The 16,689-nt window shown below is 54.1% G+C and overlaps 2 protein-coding genes across 10 annotated transcripts in view; one reads left to right on the top strand and one right to left on the bottom strand.

Annotated features, from left to right (window-relative positions):
- B3GNTL1 (UDP-GlcNAc:betaGal beta-1,3-N-acetylglucosaminyltransferase like 1) overlaps positions 1–16,689 on the top strand; it is a 128,128-nt gene that overhangs the window by 91,427 nt on the left and 20,012 nt on the right. For 4 of the 9 annotated variants that reach the window (XM_020907283.2, XM_070479756.1, XM_070479757.1 and 1 more), the window contains 4 exons: positions 2,424–2,559; positions 2,693–2,761; positions 3,174–3,248; positions 11,122–13,325. In XM_020907283.2, the coding sequence (XP_020762942.1) occupies positions 2,424–2,559; positions 2,693–2,761; positions 3,174–3,248; positions 11,122–11,202 (361 nt within the window). In that variant the 3' untranslated portion in view covers positions 11,203–13,325. Of the gene's footprint in view, positions 1–2,423; positions 2,560–2,692; positions 2,762–3,173; positions 3,249–11,121; positions 13,326–16,689 lie in introns of those variants that run through there. The other 5 variants (XR_011492411.1, XM_070479755.1, XM_020907285.2 and 2 more) reach the window with 3 other exon arrangements.
- The window catches only part of TBCD (tubulin folding cofactor D), a 142,582-nt gene continuing 139,447 nt past the window's right edge, over positions 13,555–16,689 (bottom strand). Inside the window, exon 39 of the mRNA XM_020907279.2 lies at positions 13,555–13,801. Coding sequence (XP_020762938.2) covers positions 13,787–13,801 — 15 coding nt within the window. The 3' untranslated portion in view covers positions 13,555–13,786. The remainder of the gene's footprint in view (positions 13,802–16,689) is intronic.

The following is a 16,689-nucleotide window of genomic DNA, read 5'->3' as shown; positions in this document are numbered from 1 at the left end:
GGCATTCAATGGGAAAAAAAAAATATTTTGAACAAATGGATATGCATATGGAAAAAAAAACTCGCCCCCTTATTGAAGAATTAATTCTAGATGGCTTAAATGTAAAAGTAGAAGCATTTAAATGATAAAGCTTCTAGAAGAAAACATCAGGGAATATCTTCACAACTTTGGGATAGGCAAACATTTATTAGAGAGGACACCAGACTCTGTAGCCATTTAAAACTTGACAAATTGAACTTCAAAATTAAAAACTTTTTGCTCCTAAAAAGACACCATTAGGAAAATGAGTAGACAAACCACAGACTGGAAGAAAATATTCACAATTTATGTGTGTCACAGAGGATAAGTATAGAGAATATATAGAGAATATAGAGAATGTTAAGAAGCTCTACCACCCAAAAATAAAATCTAATAAAAATAAGCAAAATTCTTGAATGGACATAACACTTCACAAATAATATATAAATGGTCAATTAGTCCATGAAAAAGATTTCATCATTATTATCAGAGAAATGCAAAGTAACCTCTGCACACCCATTGAAAGGGTTAAAAGTAATGTCTGCAGTTCTAAATCATGGGGAGGATGTGGACCCACCAGACACACATTCATTGTTCTTGGGAGTGTAAACATGGTGCGTCCTCTCTCGAAAGTTGTTTGACCTTATTTTATTAATTAAACTGATACCTGCCATGACCCAGCAATTCCATGTCTAGGTGTTTATCCATGAGATATGAAGGCGTTGCTCAATATTTCTCTATTAGCAGCCAAGGGCAGGTGCAACCCAGATGCCCGTCAGCAGGTGATTGATAAACACTGCTGTAATGGAGCATTGCTCAGCATGAGAACAAACAGCTGATACCTGCAAGAACAGAGCTAATGTATGTGTGTGTGTGTATATATATATATAATATATATGATTAGTAAGAGAAACCAGATACAAAAGCACACATACTGTGGCTTCCACTAGTTCCACAGGCAGAACTAGTCCACAGTGACAGAAACGAGACTGCTTTTCTCAGGGGAAGAAGGTACCAGAAACTTTCTGGGGTGATGGAAGTGCCCCACCTCTTGATGGGGTGGGGGTTACCTGGATACATGTGTTTGTCATAACCACCTGACTTGTATGTACACCTAAGCTCCTTGCTCTTATTCTATGTGAATTTCATTAAAAATTATCAAACTGTCTGGCAAGTATATCTTCAGGGAAGTAACTACTTTCCCACCATCCATAAAATGGAGTTGGAAACTCTGGGTGAATAAAATGCAAAGACAGTTTTTCTGGACACGAGTCTTCTGCAGAGCTGAGAAGTGCTTGGACACCTAAGATGCTCTGCAGGGCTAAGAAATGCCTGGACCTCTAGGATCTCTTCCATTGTCTCCTGAAGTTTCACGTACATGTGTCCTCACATTGAGCTCCTGTGAAGCAAGGTGATGCGAAGGTGGGTCTGTGACGACCCTGGTGGTGACCTACCGCGGCTCGCCCATGGTGTGGCGGGTGCTCATGTATCTGGGGGGCCAGGTATCTGGCCCGATGGCTGGTGCCACACACACCCTTATCCTGTTTTCAGGCGATAAGTCTTTTATGCTGGGACTCTTCTCTTTTTGCAGTGTGAGGCTTTGCCACCCACAGTGTAAAAGGTGATCTCATGTTAGTTTCTGTGTCGGATTAAAGTCTTTGAGCGGCAAAACCTCACAGAGCAGCGAGCGCTAATTACACCTTTGGGCTTGTCGATAATTGAATTCCTTCAAAGTCTTTCCCCAAAAGCCCTGTGAGAGGCTCCCTGAATCTTGTCCTTTACATTTTAAATTGAGAATGATCAACATTTATATCATTTAACAGTTTCACTATGAAATACTTCCAACAGCCAGAAGGCCTGGAGGAATCGTCTTTAAGATGAAGTTACCCATTTCCCCAAATCTCCTGCATTTCCCAGGTTCCATTTCCTGGTGTCCCAAGTGGGAAGTTTATTTGCCATAAGATCCATTTCTTTATGCTCTGACCACGTGTGATGTCCTCTAAACAGTATACTTTCCCTCTTTAAAAATGTGATGTTGGTGGTACATTCTGCTTCATTCTTTCTGAAAGTGGCAAGTGGCAGTTGCTGGACACCAGGGCGGCCGAGTCTCCCTTGGGCTCCCCCAGTTCTGTGCCTGGTGTCCCCCACACTTCCTGAGCACGTGGACATGAGCTGGGCATGTCCGAGGGTCCAGGTGGGGCAAGGAGTGTGACCTTGTCATCTGGGCTTCTAGGTTCAGTCGCTCAGCCAACAGCTGGAGCGCTGCAGCTCCCCTGCCCCCGCCCACCTGGGCCCCAGACCAGGGGGACTTGTGGGGCAGGCTCAGAGTCAGGCAAGGAAGGCCTGGGGCATCAGAGGCCCTGCCCCCCTAGCTCTCGCCCCTCACCCACCCCTCACCCCTGCAGGACCACCATCTGGGCCCACCGCGTCCGCTTCCTGGAAGAGCGGGCCCTGCCCCACTGGCCAACCTTCACCATCTGGAACGCGGGCCGGCAGGGCCGCCGGCTGTACCGCAGCCTGACAGCGGGCTCCCGGCGCAAGGTGGGGGTCGCCCCTGCACCACCCCCCGCCCCCACCCCTGCGCGTCTGGCCGCACTGTCCCCGCCCCGCCCCCACCCCTGCCCTGCGGCACCGCCCCTGCTGCCCCTGAGGCTGTGTCCTGTGTCCTTCCCAGGTGGCTGCCTTCTGCGATGTGGACGAGAACAAGATCAGAAAAGGCTTCTACTGCTACGAGGACTCTCAGGTGCGGGCCCCCACCCGGGAGCCGCTCACACCACACCTAGCCCACCTCTGGGTGCTATCCCAGGCCTTTTGAGTAGACGCTACCCAGAACCTTCCTCCTGGGGAAAGGCCATCTGAGCCCAGATAGCTGCCAGGCTCCCAGAGTCTCTAGGACCCCAGAGGGCCCCTGTGCCTGCCCCCCGCTGCCCCCAGCCCCACTGAAGATGCTGTTCACAGGCCTGGGTCTGTCCACTGCCTGCCTCGGGAGTCCTGGGGTTGCTGCTGATGGCCGGGCCGGGGTGTTGGAGAGCAGGTCCAGTCCTGGGTCTGGCTGTGGCCCTGGTGCCCATCTGAGGGCATCCAACTGTGAGCAGGGCGGACGTGGGGGAGCAGGGAGCAACACGGGGCAGCCCACGACCCTTCCCTCCTCTCAGGAAAGGCCCAAGCCCCGGATCCCAGTCCTGCACTTCCGAGCCGCACGGCCACCCTTTGTCATCTGCGTGAAGCTGGTGAGTATCAGCTCTCTTCCTATGTGTGTCTAGGACAGCCCCAGGGTCAGGAGGGCATGGGCTAAGATGGCAGGTGGCGACCACCGCTCTGGGGGTGGGGGGCAGGAGGGTGGCCTGCATGGGGGCGGGGACGGGAACAACAGGGCCACTCCAACCAGGCCTGGGGTGTCAGGGAGGCGGCGGTGCCCCATAAAGCAGGCTGCATTTCCCATAACAGCTGCAGGGGACGAGGCCGCCCAGCTGCACCTGTGTGGCCCTGCGCGCCTGTGCCCACTGGGTGACCAATGTCCTGGCGGTTTTCTCCACCACACCCTTGCCTTTTCTCCCTATTTGTGGCCGCACGGGACAAGTGCTTGCTTCTCGGCTCCAGACTGGATATTGGGGTCCCGCAAGGAGGCTATGAGCTGGGTCCTTGAACTACCCTCTCCTCATGGGGGGTCTCGTTCCCAGTGTGCGAGTTTCCATCACAAAGCCCACTGGTGGGCTCTGGCGATGACAACCTTCTCTTGGCCTTGGAGCCCTCGGCCAGCTGGCCTGCCCGTCTCTTCTCCTTGGTTTCTGGGAGCCTGGCATCGACGGGTGCTGGCCCTTGGTCGACTAGCGTTCAGCACGTTTTCTCTGGACAACAAGACAAGTTGTGACTTGTCTTTTCACAGGTTCTTCCCAGAAAAACTTACTTTTAACACAGTACATTTATCAGCTTTTCCCTCATGATGAACACTTCTAGTGTCCTCCCATTTTGGAAATTCCTCCTTGTGGTCAGAAAGATAGTCACAAATGCAAGTGTAAAGTGTCCTTAACCCACCTGGACTGTGGGGCCAGTCCTGTGGGCTCGCTTAGGGCGGGGCTGCCCCAAAGTGTCCCTGGGAGGGGCCAGTGGTGGGTGAGTGAACAGGGCCCCGTGCTGTGCCCTGGGGACGGGGGATGGTGACAGATGTGCACACAGACGGCTGCTTCCAGCAGCTTCCAGCCTCTGAGGTTGGAACTTCAGTAACCAGGGTGCCAGGCCAGAGGCCTTCCTGGAGGCAGTGGCTTTTGCAGAAGGGAGGCAGTGTTCATTCAACAGTTAGGCAACAGCAGCAGGAAAGCGAGCAGGACCCGCCTCTCACTCCCACCTCAAGTGCAGACACTAGCTGAGTCTTGGGCTCAGGGAGCCCGTGGGCCCCGCACACACTTTCATAGCAAAGGTGGCCCGCTCTGCATGTACACAGCGGACAAGCCCGTGGAGGGCATCAGAGAAAGCAGAGCCCCTCGCTGGTGACTGGTTTGAAGATCCCAGGCCTCCTCCTGTACCTCCTCCTGCGCTGTAGCGTCACTCTCAGCTTCTGAGTGCAGTTTACTGTGTGGTCCAGGGCAGCCCATGTGGATGGGGGACGTGGCTTCCTTGGGGCTGCGCTCCTGCAGGGCTCAAGCTGACACGGTATGGGGGGCGCCGCAGCGTGTTGGTCAGGCCGGGGGTCGCGTGCGGGGCCGGAGCACAGGCTGGGCGTCCCTCTTCTTCCCGTCACTCGAGGCACTGCTGCGGGAGAGCGGGCGTGAGGACAGGCTGAGCCCGGGAGCCTGGCGCAGGGAAGTGGCCTCAGACCACCAGCCGGTCCCGCGTGGCCAGGCCCAGCCCTGGGCTCCAGCCCCACAGAAGCCGCGAGGCCGTAGAGGTGTGCGTCCCACTGCTCAGTCAGTGACCTTGCACCACGGCTGAGCTGAACACGTGGACCAGAACAGAACTGCAGGGGCACAACAGGCTCTGTCAGTCTGAACAAGGCCACGGGAACATTCAGGTCTGATTTCCACGTGAACGTGGAAATCACTTCTCTCAGACACAGACCTGCGGCGGAATCGCTGGTCTTAGGGCATCTCACGCTCCACCCTTCACCCAGAGGTCCCAGTTCCTCACATCCTCACCCACCTTGTGATGTGTGTCTGTTCATCACGGGTGTCCTGGTGGGTGACATGGCTCTCATGGTGGTTTCGATTTGCATCTGACAACTGAGGACTCAGAGCATCTTTTCGTGGGCTTGTTAGACATTTCTCTGTCTCCTCTGAAGAATTGTCTGTTCAAGTCCTTTGCCCATTTTCTGAGCAAGTTGCCTTTTAGTTGAGTCCCAAGAATTCTCAATCTTTCTAGATTCAAGTCCCCAGTCAGATGCTTCGGCAAACGTTTTTTCCTATCCCGTGAGCTGTCTTTTTCACTCTCTTAATGGTGTCCTTTGGTGCACAGAAATGCTTAACTTTGACAAAGTCCATTTTATCAGTTTTTACAGAAGACTATTTATTTCTGGCTGGGTGTGGTCTTGCTTGTAGCCCGTGGGATCTCTTGCAGTGGTGCCTGGGCTCAGCAGCTGCAGCAGGCAGGCTTCGTCGCTCCACGACCTTAGTTCCCCGACTAGGCACTGAACTCAGGTCCCCTGCATTGGAAGGCAGTTTCTCAACCACTGGACCACCCGGGATGTCCCCATTTTATCTATTTCAAATTTGACTGCTCCTGTTTTGGTGTCACTGCTAAGAAAATAGCACCCAATCGGGTCATGAAGATTTACCCCTGTGCTTTCTTCTAAGAGTTTTCTGCTTTCTGTTCCTTCATTTAGGTCTTGGACCCATTTTGAGTTATGTTTGCATGTGGGGGCGGTAGGGGCCAGTTTCATGCTTTTGCAGGTGGCTGTGCAGTGACAGGCCCAGGGCCAGGTGGCCAGATGGCTCCGGTCCCAACCTGTCACCCTGAGGTTTTCTTGTTAGACTGTTTGCCAGGTTGAACCTGCGTTAACTGTCGCTATATAGCAAACTACAAACTTAGCTTCAAACAACACACATTTATCACTACCTCACGTTTCTGCGGGTCAGAGGTCCAGGCACCACAGGTGGGTTTCAGCTTCAGCTGAGAGTGGTGGAGTCTGCCGGGCACACTGTCTCATCGGGAGGCTCGTGTGCGGCAGGTTTGCTTCCAGACTCTCGTGGTCACTGGCAGCAGTCAGAACTCAAGGATGTTGGCCAAGGGCCTCAGCGCTTTGCTGGCTGTTTGCCACCCGCCCCCACTCCCCCCCATGATGACAGCTTATTCTGTGAAAGCCAACAAGGGGCTGGGTCTGTAGCAAGACGCCCGTCACAGTAATGCATGACCTAACCATGGGGGTGACATCCTAGAGGCAGGGGTCCCACGGGGTGCAGGCGCTGTGAGGCTCGGTCATGGCCGTCTGGGACCCGGCTGACATCCTAGAGGCAGGGGTTCCACGGGGTGCAGGCGCTGTGAGGCTCAGTCATGGCCGTCTGGGGCCCGGCTGACATCCTAGAGGCAGGGGTTCCACGGGGTGCAGGCGCTGTGAGGCACGGTCATGGCCGTCTGGGGCCCGGCTGACATCCTAGAGGCAGGGGTTCCACGGGGTGCAGGCACTGTGAGGCTCGGTCATGGCCGTCTGGGGCCCGGCTGACATCCTAGAGGCAGGGGTTCCACGGGGTGCAGGCACTGAGTCAGGGTCATGGCTTTCTGGGGTCTGTCTGCCACAAGCACACTCACTGCTCCTGTGGCCCTCGCCCACCTGGTCTTGCATTTCCTGGCTTGGAAGCAGTTTCCTGAGAGGCCAAGATAAGCGATGTTCCAAGTTGCCAGGGACATTGGATGGATGATGGGGTTGCAAGGAGCAGTTGTAACGTGAAAATTTAAACTATACACAGACGATACCTAACTTTTCAAAGACGATGGGCTCTTTTAAGGGTCTACTTCTCAGGGACCTAAAATAGTCATGAAGCAGACACCCCCACCCATGCAGACCTTGCCTGGGGAGCAGACGTTGGGCGGGGAGTGGGTACCTTTCCTGTTCCGTCACCTGCTCTGTGCCTTTGGAGGGTCCAGAGGTAGAAATGCAAACACAAACGTGTGACTTTTTTTTTTTTTTTTGGTCACACCACACCACATGGTATGCAGGGTCTTCCTCAAACAGGGATTGAACCCTTGCCTCCTGCATGGGAAACGCGGGCTCTTAATCACTGGACTGCCAGGGAAGTGTGTGCGTGTGTGTGCGTGTTTTAAACCAACATCAGCATGTCATACATACTTACTCTATATTTTGCTTTTTCACCTAATGGTATATCTTGGAGTTAATTCCATATAAATCCACTGGCGCCACCTAACTCTGTTGTTCTTACCTTCATCGTGAAGGGAGCTTTCCGGCACATTTCGGCCAAAGCAGTGAGCCCCCGCTGCTATCCTCTGAGCCCCAACTCCCCCAACCTGTGATCAAGGCAGATTTTAGCCTTGTTTCTTCATCATTGTTTCCTTAAAAGATTAAAAGCTTAAAAAACTACCCAAACAACACTATCTCACCCCAAATTTCCAGATATCCCATCAGTGTTGAAATCTGCCTTGTAGGTGTGTTTTATCTTTCCACCCTTGTGTGCTGTAATGCAGACCTGGGGTAACCTCCGTCTCCCTCGCTTTCTTGCGACCTGTTTGTTGATGAAACCGGCTTGTGGTCTAACATGTTTCTAGGGGCTCAAGTCCAGGGTTCCTTATGCTGGCAGGAACGCCTCCTTCACTGCTGGCTGGAGGAGCTTCTGAGGGAATCATGTCCCTCGTCCTAAAAATATTTGCATCCCACTCAATTATACGGCCACTCCAGTGCTCTTGCCTGGAAAATCCCATGGACGAAGGAGCCTGGTAGGCTGCAGTCCATGGGGTCAGTAAGAGTCGGACACAACTGAGCGCCTTCACTTTCATGCACTGGAGAAGGAAATGGCACCCCACTCCAGTGTTCTTGCCTGGAGAATCCTGGACGGGGGAGTCTGGTGGGCTGCCGTCCATGGGATCACACAGAGTCGGACACGACTGAAGTGACTTAGCAGCAGCAACAGCAGCGATTAAATGGACGTTCCATACATTTACTACCCAGATGTCATCTACTGTCACCTTACAGAGAATGTACAGAATGAAACGTCTTGCAGAAAAACCCCAGTGACCTTTCTGGCCAGCCCAGTACTTACTGAGGTAGCTTCAGGCCATTTTTACTCTTTGCTGTTAGAAATAATGCTGCGTATCTTTATATATGCATAATTTTGCTCAAGTGGCTACACGCTCGGGAGAAATGTTTGAGAGGTGCTGGTCAAAGAGCATGCTCGCCATCAGCCATGAGACCAGCCATTCCGTCCCTGGAGGCTGAGCCAGTTTACACCTCCACCAGTGACCCCTCTCCAGTGGGACCAGATGTACCACCTTTGCAAGCTGCTGGTGAAAAACAGTAAGGTCATGGTTCCAACTGGCAATGTCATGTTGTAGGTAAGGAGGGCGTCTCTTCACATATTTGTAATCATCTTTATTTCCCTTTTGGTAAATTATCCTTTTCATTGGCCCATTTCTCTACTGGTCTCAGTATTTCTTTAAATAGTAACAAAAACAAACTACTGTCTGTGAAGTGTTGCAAATTTTTCTGTCATTTGACTAAATTTGTATCTTTTGCCACTTGGAAATTTTTTACTCAGGTATAGTCAAAATAATTTTTCCTTTTAAGGTTTTTAGATGTTTTATTCATTCTAAGATGATCATTCCTCATTATGAAATTTTATAAAAACATTATCTAAGTCTGGTCCTCAGACTCTGGTTTTTTCCTTATATTTTCGATACAACTGGAATTGATTTTGTAATAAAGACTTCTTCCTTTCCATTAGGATCCTCAGTTGTCCCAACATGGTTTGGTGAGACATCCATGTCTTTGCCTGTCAGGAAGTGCCATCTTTGTGTGTTAGGTATGAATGTGTATTTGGAGCTACTTCTGGAGTCCTGGCCTTTTTCTACTGATCTGTCTGCTTTGCATCATCACTGACTGTAGCTTTATGATGTTCACCACTGAGTGAAGCTAGTCTTCCTTCATTTATTCTTTGTAGAACTTTTCTCACATTTCTTCTGTTTACTCTGAGGCTGTGCCGGGTCTCAGTTGCAGCACGTGGGATCTAGTTGCCTGACCAAGGATCAAACCCAGGACACCTGTATTGGGAGTGTGGAGTCTTAGCCACTGGACCGTCAGGGAAGTCCCTCTCACATTTTTCTTTGATAAACTTTATTGTGAATTCCTCACACCTTTAGGAAATGGCCCAAGTGTGGCCTATCAGCTGCGTCTGTAAACATAGTTTTACCAGAACAGAGGCAACAAAGGTGTAAATACGAACCACCTGCCCTTTAGGAAACTGCGGCATCTGTTCCAGAACCTGCCGCAGTTTAACAGATGACCAGCCATCCCCCAGCACCGCCCGGTTCTGTGGTTCTGTACTTTCTCAGCTCGTCCTTCAGTTGGAGTGCGTGGTCCCGGCTTGTGTGATGGAGTCGGCCGTGTTCCCTGGGGTCCGGCCTCCTCCACTTCATGCTAGAGGCCAGCTCTTCTCTTCCCATTGGTGTTTCGGGATCCAGCCATGGGCGTCACACCACAACTTCGTGTGGAGGGTCCTGCCTGCTGTCCTCGGCTTGTGGGGTGGCCAAGTCTTCTGCTTCGCTAGACAACGCCTAGGGAGTGGCCAGGCCAGGGGACACGCCTGGAGGCAGGGGGGTTCCACGGCCCCACAATTAGACAGTGGGGTTCGTTTCCGTCTGATCATTGGCAGGGCTGAGACCTTTCCCACATCAGGTGTGTGGATTTCCTCCCGACGTTTCTGATCAGCTTGTCTACGGGATTGTGTGTCTCCTGACTTGTAGAAGTCCCCTGTACCCTCTGGGTTCTCATTCCTGTTGGTTGTATGTCTGACCTTTCTGTTGTCTTAAGGAGGTCTGCGCACTCGTGGAAACATCTAACTTGAACAGTTTTGTGAAGTTAGTCCCCTCCCCAGGTCAGGAACGGGCCTGCCTGCCCGGTGGCTCCTCTATAAACCCAGGTCTGTGACCAGGCTGGCTCTGAACCCACATGTGCTTCATTTGAAAATTCAGAGATAATGGGAGGAGAAAAGGAGGGCTGAGAACAGCAGGTAGAGGACAGAATGTGGAAATTCCAGTTGTTTTCCAGGTAGAATGGTTTCCATTCAAATACTTCTCGCAAAACTTAGGTAATAGCAGTAGTTGCAGAAACAAATAGCAGTAGTTGCAGAAACAGCCGAGGACAAGGGGGAGCCTCCGTGCGGGGTCCCAGGAGAGGTGACACCCAACGGAGGAGCGTGGTGGTCAGGTCGGCCCTCCCAGGGGCTGCTGGAGAGGCCCCGCCCTGCTGGTTATGGAGGCAGGAGGGGACCTGGCAGGTGGTGCTGGGACGAAGGACAGGAGCCTGCAGGTGTTTCCCCAAACCCGCTGTGGCTCACGCGGGAGGGTGGGCTGGGGATCCATGAGGTGGCCACGAGGCAGCCCTGGTGCAGAGGCTCAGCCGAAGGGTTTCAGACCACCGGGTCCCAGGGCGCCAGAAAGGTCCCAGGGCGGACGTGGGCGGAGCCTGCCTCCTGCAGGGCCACAGCTTGTCACAGCCATGGGGACAGGCCTGGAGTGGGGGGCAGGAGGGGCTCTGCCTGCAGCTGGTTGTGGAGTCACAAGCTCTGTCCCCAGGGCTGCCTCCCACCTGTGGCCCCTGCAGAGGGCGTGGGACAGGGGGACAACAGAGAGACCCCAGGATCAAGTCAGGACCGGGAAGCTGAGTCTGCCCTGGACCCAGGCATGAGTGAACGGGACTGCCCATGTGAACCTCAGCAGAGTACCTGGTGTGGGTCAGCCACCTCCTGCAGCAGGGGGCCAAGGCCAGGGTGGGTGGAGGCCCCTCAGAAGACCCCCTGCCCCCATCTCCCTGGTGACTGGTGAGACAGCAGCAGCAGATTCCTCCGGGCCCCTCCCTCCTCTCAGCCATGGAACAGGAGCTTGTAGGGAGCACCTTGGGGTCCCCGGTGCAGGCTAGAGAGCGCCGACCTGTCGCCCCACCCACAGGACCTCACAGCGGGCGTGTTTGAGGACAACCTGAGGTCGCTGAACCTGCAGGAGGGCCGGGACTTCCTTCACTTCAGCTGACGGACCCATGGCAGCTGCTCCCAGGTACGTCTGAGGCCCCCAGCAGCTGCAGGGCTGAGGGCCAGCAGGGAAGGAGGGCCCTGGGGCCCCACATGGGGAACATGCATGTGGGGGGTGGTGCCCAGACACCCCACAAACTCCACTCACCAAGAGAGTGCTCAGTGTTTTTACCAGGCATGTTTTACGTGTGGTCTACGCCCCACCATGTATTTGACACGTGTCCATACGTGGGTACACACAGACCAAGGCCTGAAGCAGCTCCTCTGCTCGGGGCAAGGGCTTGGCTGCACCACGCGCTCCTCAGCCTCCCTCACATCATTGGCACCAGCAGCTTGTACTAGTCACTCCCGGCTCCCTATGGCCATGAACCCCAGCGCCTGCCTCATTCCCAGCTCTGGCCTCTGTGGAGTCTGGGCCACGTGTGGCTCCGTCTGTGTGGGGTCAGCCTGCATTAGAGATGTGGGACTGGACGAGGCCCCCCGGGGACAGAGGCTGTGCGCTGACGCTCCTCCGGTGGGGAGTAGGCCCCTGAGTGCGGCGGAGACCTGGGCAGGGGAGGGAGAGGCCCGCAGTGCCTGGCAGGGGCCGCGGGTGTGAGTGGGCATGGGAGCGCCTCTTTCTTTGGTCGGTCCTAAGTTGGAGGTGTGACCAGAACTGGGGAAGGTGGCAGTTCTGACCACGTCCAGACCACTGGGGGCCAGTCCTGTGTTGAGAAATGGCCTGGCACTGCCCATTTGGTCTCTTGGTCTTAGGAGCCCAGTGGCTCTTCCCTGAAAGTGATGCTGGTGCCACTGGGCTTCTCCTTGATCCAAGAAGAAATCATCGACGTGTTGAGTCGTTAGTGTCATCAATGCCGGAGTGAGTGATGACTCCCAGGGATGAGGGCCCTGCCCCAACAGTTCACTTGAACGAAGCAGTAACTCCTGGCTCCGAGGAGGGTCAAGGGGGCTTGAACAATCAGGAGTGGCTTTGTTGTGAAGCCACGTCTGGGTGAGAATTCCCAGCCTCGGTGATTAAAGCACTGGGGTCTCTGCGTGCAGAGGGTCTTGGGAGACCCTTCACAAAACAGAAAGGTGTCGATCAGAGGCAGGAGACTGGTGTTCTAGCCACAGGGCTCCAACACCTTCTAAAATTGTGTTTTCATACTGCTGCTACTGTTGTCAAAATTCTGCGTGCTTTTGAAAATCCACACAGTAGCTGTTATTCTTTTTGTTACATGGTCAGTTTTCAGGAATCTGCCTGAAGGTGTTTTTGTCATCACAACTGGGAGGGGTACCCACCGGCCTCTAGGTTGTTGCTAAATATTCTACAACACACAGGACAGTTCCCACAGCAGTTACTCGACTGGACTGGACAGTGTGAAGACTGGAAACCAGCTGTGCACCGAGGAGGGCTGTTGTACCCACAGGGACCTAGTCTGTCCTTACCAGGTGCGGTCCAGCCGAGGCGGGCTGAGTCCACCACGGCCTCCACACGTCCCTCGAGGCAGTCCGTCCTGTGGCCCAGGTGCAGCGGCACCGTCCTGGCCCGACAGCTGTGCTGCACACGTTCTCACCCGTCCGTCCACATCTCTGCTGCGTCCGGACCTCACCCTGGGAAGCAGCAGACGGGAGGGCCAGACCCTCCCGGCTCTGAGCCCGGCCACCCAAGTGCCCAGGTGGGGAACCCTTACGCGCACTGGCTCTGGATGGGCCCACGTGGGCGCCAGCCTGTGCGGGGAGAAGCCGCCTGTCTTTGCCTCGCAAACCCTGAGTGTGTAGCCCACTCTGGACAAGTGGAGAAAGGGCACAGGCCATGTGGTTCTTCCACTTCCGGGAGGTCACACGCTGGCACAGCGGTGAAGCTGCCGACCACACCCTGTTTTAGTTCGGGGTCTGAGCTGCTGTCACAAGTCCCCTGTGTGGATGAAACTGGTCCCCGCAGCATTCAAAAAAGTGTCAGCTCTGACTGAACAAAACCACACAAAAGTAGGTGACTCGCGATGGCCGTGTGCACTGGATGCTAGAACAGGGTGAGGGGGGAAGACGCTACCCACACGACCCCTCAACAGCCCCCTGCAAAAGGACCTGGTAGAAGGCACCCACTCTCAGCCCTGTGACCTGACATTAAATGTGAGTCTCCAAGAGCTTGTCAGTGGATTAGACCAAAGCCACAGCGGACGTGGTAACAGGACAGCCATGGGAGGCTGCAACCAGTCGTCCCAGGCCTGTGCTTCCGGGGCACCCCCCCCCCCCCCCGCCGTGGGTCTCAGCATGGGGCTGGGGTGGGTGGGGAGGGACCCTACACGCCCCTATGGTTCCAGCTCCCAGACCAGACATCCCTGCCGGCACCAATGGCAGACAGTCGGGGAGCTGCTCGGCAGGTAATTTTATTAAACGCGGGTTGGGGATGAGGACAAAAGCACCGACAGGCCAGGGCACCCGGGCGCAGGATGCATGTGAGGAGACACCACCTCCAGGTAACAGACTCCGGGTCCCTCGTGTGCACCAGCCAGGCCACCGTCCGTCCGCATCTTCCCCGTCAACTGTGCCCGGGCTTCTCCTGGCCAGGCAGGCAGGCGCGAGCTCAGCTTCCAGGACCGGCCTCAGCGGACGGCAGGCTGCGGAGGACACGGGACAGAGTCAGCCAGTCAGTGCCGTCTCCCCAGCCGTCCCTGTGCCCCGTTTCCTGCAGGAAACTGCATCTGTGCCAGGAGCCCTCTGGGCAGTGAGCGGGTGCAGAGGGTGACTGTGCTGTCCCCACAACTTCACCATCTTTGCAACATTTTCCTATTAACATCGAAAGCACGTTTCCTCAGGAAGCTGGTGGTGTGCCTGGCCATCACACAAGGAGGCAGAATCAACACTCAGCCGGCCGTCACCAGTGCACTGCCCCGACCAGTGCTGCCCCCGCCCCACATCTGAGGGGGTCCTGCGGGGCCCCCAGAGAAGGCCAGGCAAGGGCCGTACACTTGTACGGCAGGCGGGGGTGGGGGAGACTTCACCTCCGGAATAACTCTGCCGCAAAGAGAAGAAATGGAGAGTTAAAAGAGCACAGTGAACTGAAGGACAGTGACGGGAGCGGTGGCTGAATGAAGGCACGCCACGACCGCCTGGGCCCTGGGAAGCGAGCGGAGCACAGCCTGGGCTCCCTGCGCGGTGCCGCCGTTCTGAGTGCGGTACATCAGGAAGGAACGCCGTCCTGACGGGCAGTCCCTAACAGAACAGCAAGAAAACTGCAGGAAGTTAACAGAAGGGGAAGCGAGATGGTAAAATGTCATTAACCACTGCAAATGAAGACAAGAAAGGAAAGAAACAGGATTGAAAAGAAATCGGCAAACTAACCCAGTAAAGCCAAAATCACATATTAAATACAAGTGGAAAAAACACAGTTACCAAAAATGGTTAAACTGGATTAAAAAGAAGACCTAGCTACTATTTATAAGAAACCTAAATATAAGAACGTACACAAACTGGAAGTGAAATAATGAAGAGATAAACTACATAAACACTAAGCAAAAACTCTGCTGTGGCTCTCAACATCACACCAAGGAGACCTCAAGGCACGAAGCATCATCACAGATAAACAAGAATATTTCCACCGATGGTCAGTCTGCCAAGAAGAGTCACAAACTTAAAACATGCAGGCACCTGTAGTGAGTGAAAGCGGCTCAGACGTGTCTGACTCTGCAACCCTGCTGGCTATAGCCCGCCAGGCTTCTCTCTCCATGGGATTCTCCAGGCAAGAATACTGGAGTGGGTAGACTATCCCTTCTCCAGGGGATCTTAACAACCCAGGAATCGAACCAGGGTCTCCTGCATTGCAGGTGGATTCCTTACCAGCTGAGCTACAGGGAACACATCTTCAAACGCATCACAGTTGAGAAAACTGAACAAAGAAATTGAGATTTTCCTCAATCAACAGAATGCCACCAAAGCAGAGTCAGGCAGACCTGGGGAGCCCTGTGCAGTGCGTTTAGGAAAAACATACACAGACTGAAAACCAGTCACCTTTCTCAGCCCCCACCCCGAAGCTGGGAGACGGAAAGATGAGAAGACGGACTTAAATGGTGACTGATAAGCAGCCGGTGGCTGGGCGTGACAGGGCACAAGGGCGAGAAGCGCTGGCGCCCTCTCCACGGAGCTCGCTCTCCCGTGTGGCTCCCGAGGACCAGGAGCAGCTCCGCTGCGGACCTGCTGCTGCAGCAGATGCCTCACACTCCACTTACCTCGCTCCTGTTCCCCTAAAAGGCTGGCCTTCAACAAAAACGTACAAAATACAAAAAGGCAAGAGAAAGCAGTCTGAAGAGACAGTGTAGATGTGAGAACCAGACTCAGACTCAGAAATGGCAGAGATACTGCAACTATCAGACCAGGAACTTCAAACAGCTGGGATTACTGCACCAAGGACTCTGGTGGACACAGTGGAAGCCACGCAAGGACAGACAGAAGGGCCAGAAGCCACCAAGTCTGTGAATGAAACAGATGCCTCCAATGGGCTCATCCTAAGGCCAGACATGGCCAAGGACACAATCAGTGAGTTTGAAGACAGGTTAACAGAAACTTCCCAAACTGAAAGGTAAAGAGAAACAAAAGTGGGGGGAAAAATCCAAGAACTGTGGGACAATTACAAAAAGACATGCAACACCTCTACTCCAAAAACCATAAAACACTGGGGTCCGTGGATAGAGACACCGTGTTCACGGTCAAGAAACTCGGAGCAGAAACGTCACTTCTCACCTAACATCACTTCTCAACGTCACTTCAGGCTGCAGGCAACCTCGGCCAAACTCCCAGTAAGTCTATCCTACAGGTGTGGTGGGAACCCAAGGGCTGGGAAGAGAAGACGACCATGAAGAAAAAAGAATTGTGAGACTGAGGTAACTGGACACCAGGACCCACTGTGAGATCCCAGACCCCTCCCGCATCTTGAGGACTGAGAGCTGCCTCTGTGGCTGCAGGCTGGCTGGCTCACGGATAGACAGTCTGGGAACAGGGCCACGCGTGTGGCCTGATGAGGGGACTGATTAAGCAGATCGTAAGTCCAAACGTAGAAAATAATACATCAAAGCTCTTAGGAAAAAGACTGTCAACCCTGGAGGAGGTCGAGATACCCAAGCAGGACCATGTTAAGTCGAAGGATGAGAAGGTCGTCCCTGGAGGAGGAGACACACGTCTAGAAAAAGGCCCCTGAAGACAAAAGCAGAGAAAGACGGGCAACCTGGAGAGAACACAAGAGGTCTGACATGCAAGGAAAGACAATGTCCAAACACCTCAGATCTCAGACGAGGTCACGTTCCCATCACCAGGGAAACCAGGGAATGCCCATCGCGGACAGCCACACAGCCCTGAGCGCGTGCGGGGGAGCACCGGTCACTCTGGAGTCTGCTGTCAGCACTGCCCACCTGAGTCCTCTGCCTGGCGAGTCCACCGGAAACGGGAACTGGTGCCCCAGCAGCCCGAGGCGCACGCCTGGGGTGGTCAGGGCAAACACTGGGGCGCGTGGAGA

Source organism: Odocoileus virginianus, chromosome 17 (assembly GCF_023699985.2).
Source record: "Odocoileus virginianus isolate 20LAN1187 ecotype Illinois chromosome 17, Ovbor_1.2, whole genome shotgun sequence".
In the NCBI taxonomy this organism is placed as follows: Eukaryota; Metazoa; Chordata; class Mammalia; order Artiodactyla; family Cervidae; genus Odocoileus; species Odocoileus virginianus.
The sequence above is the reverse complement of the archived record's forward strand: the minus strand, read 5'-3'. Positions and strand labels throughout refer to the sequence as shown.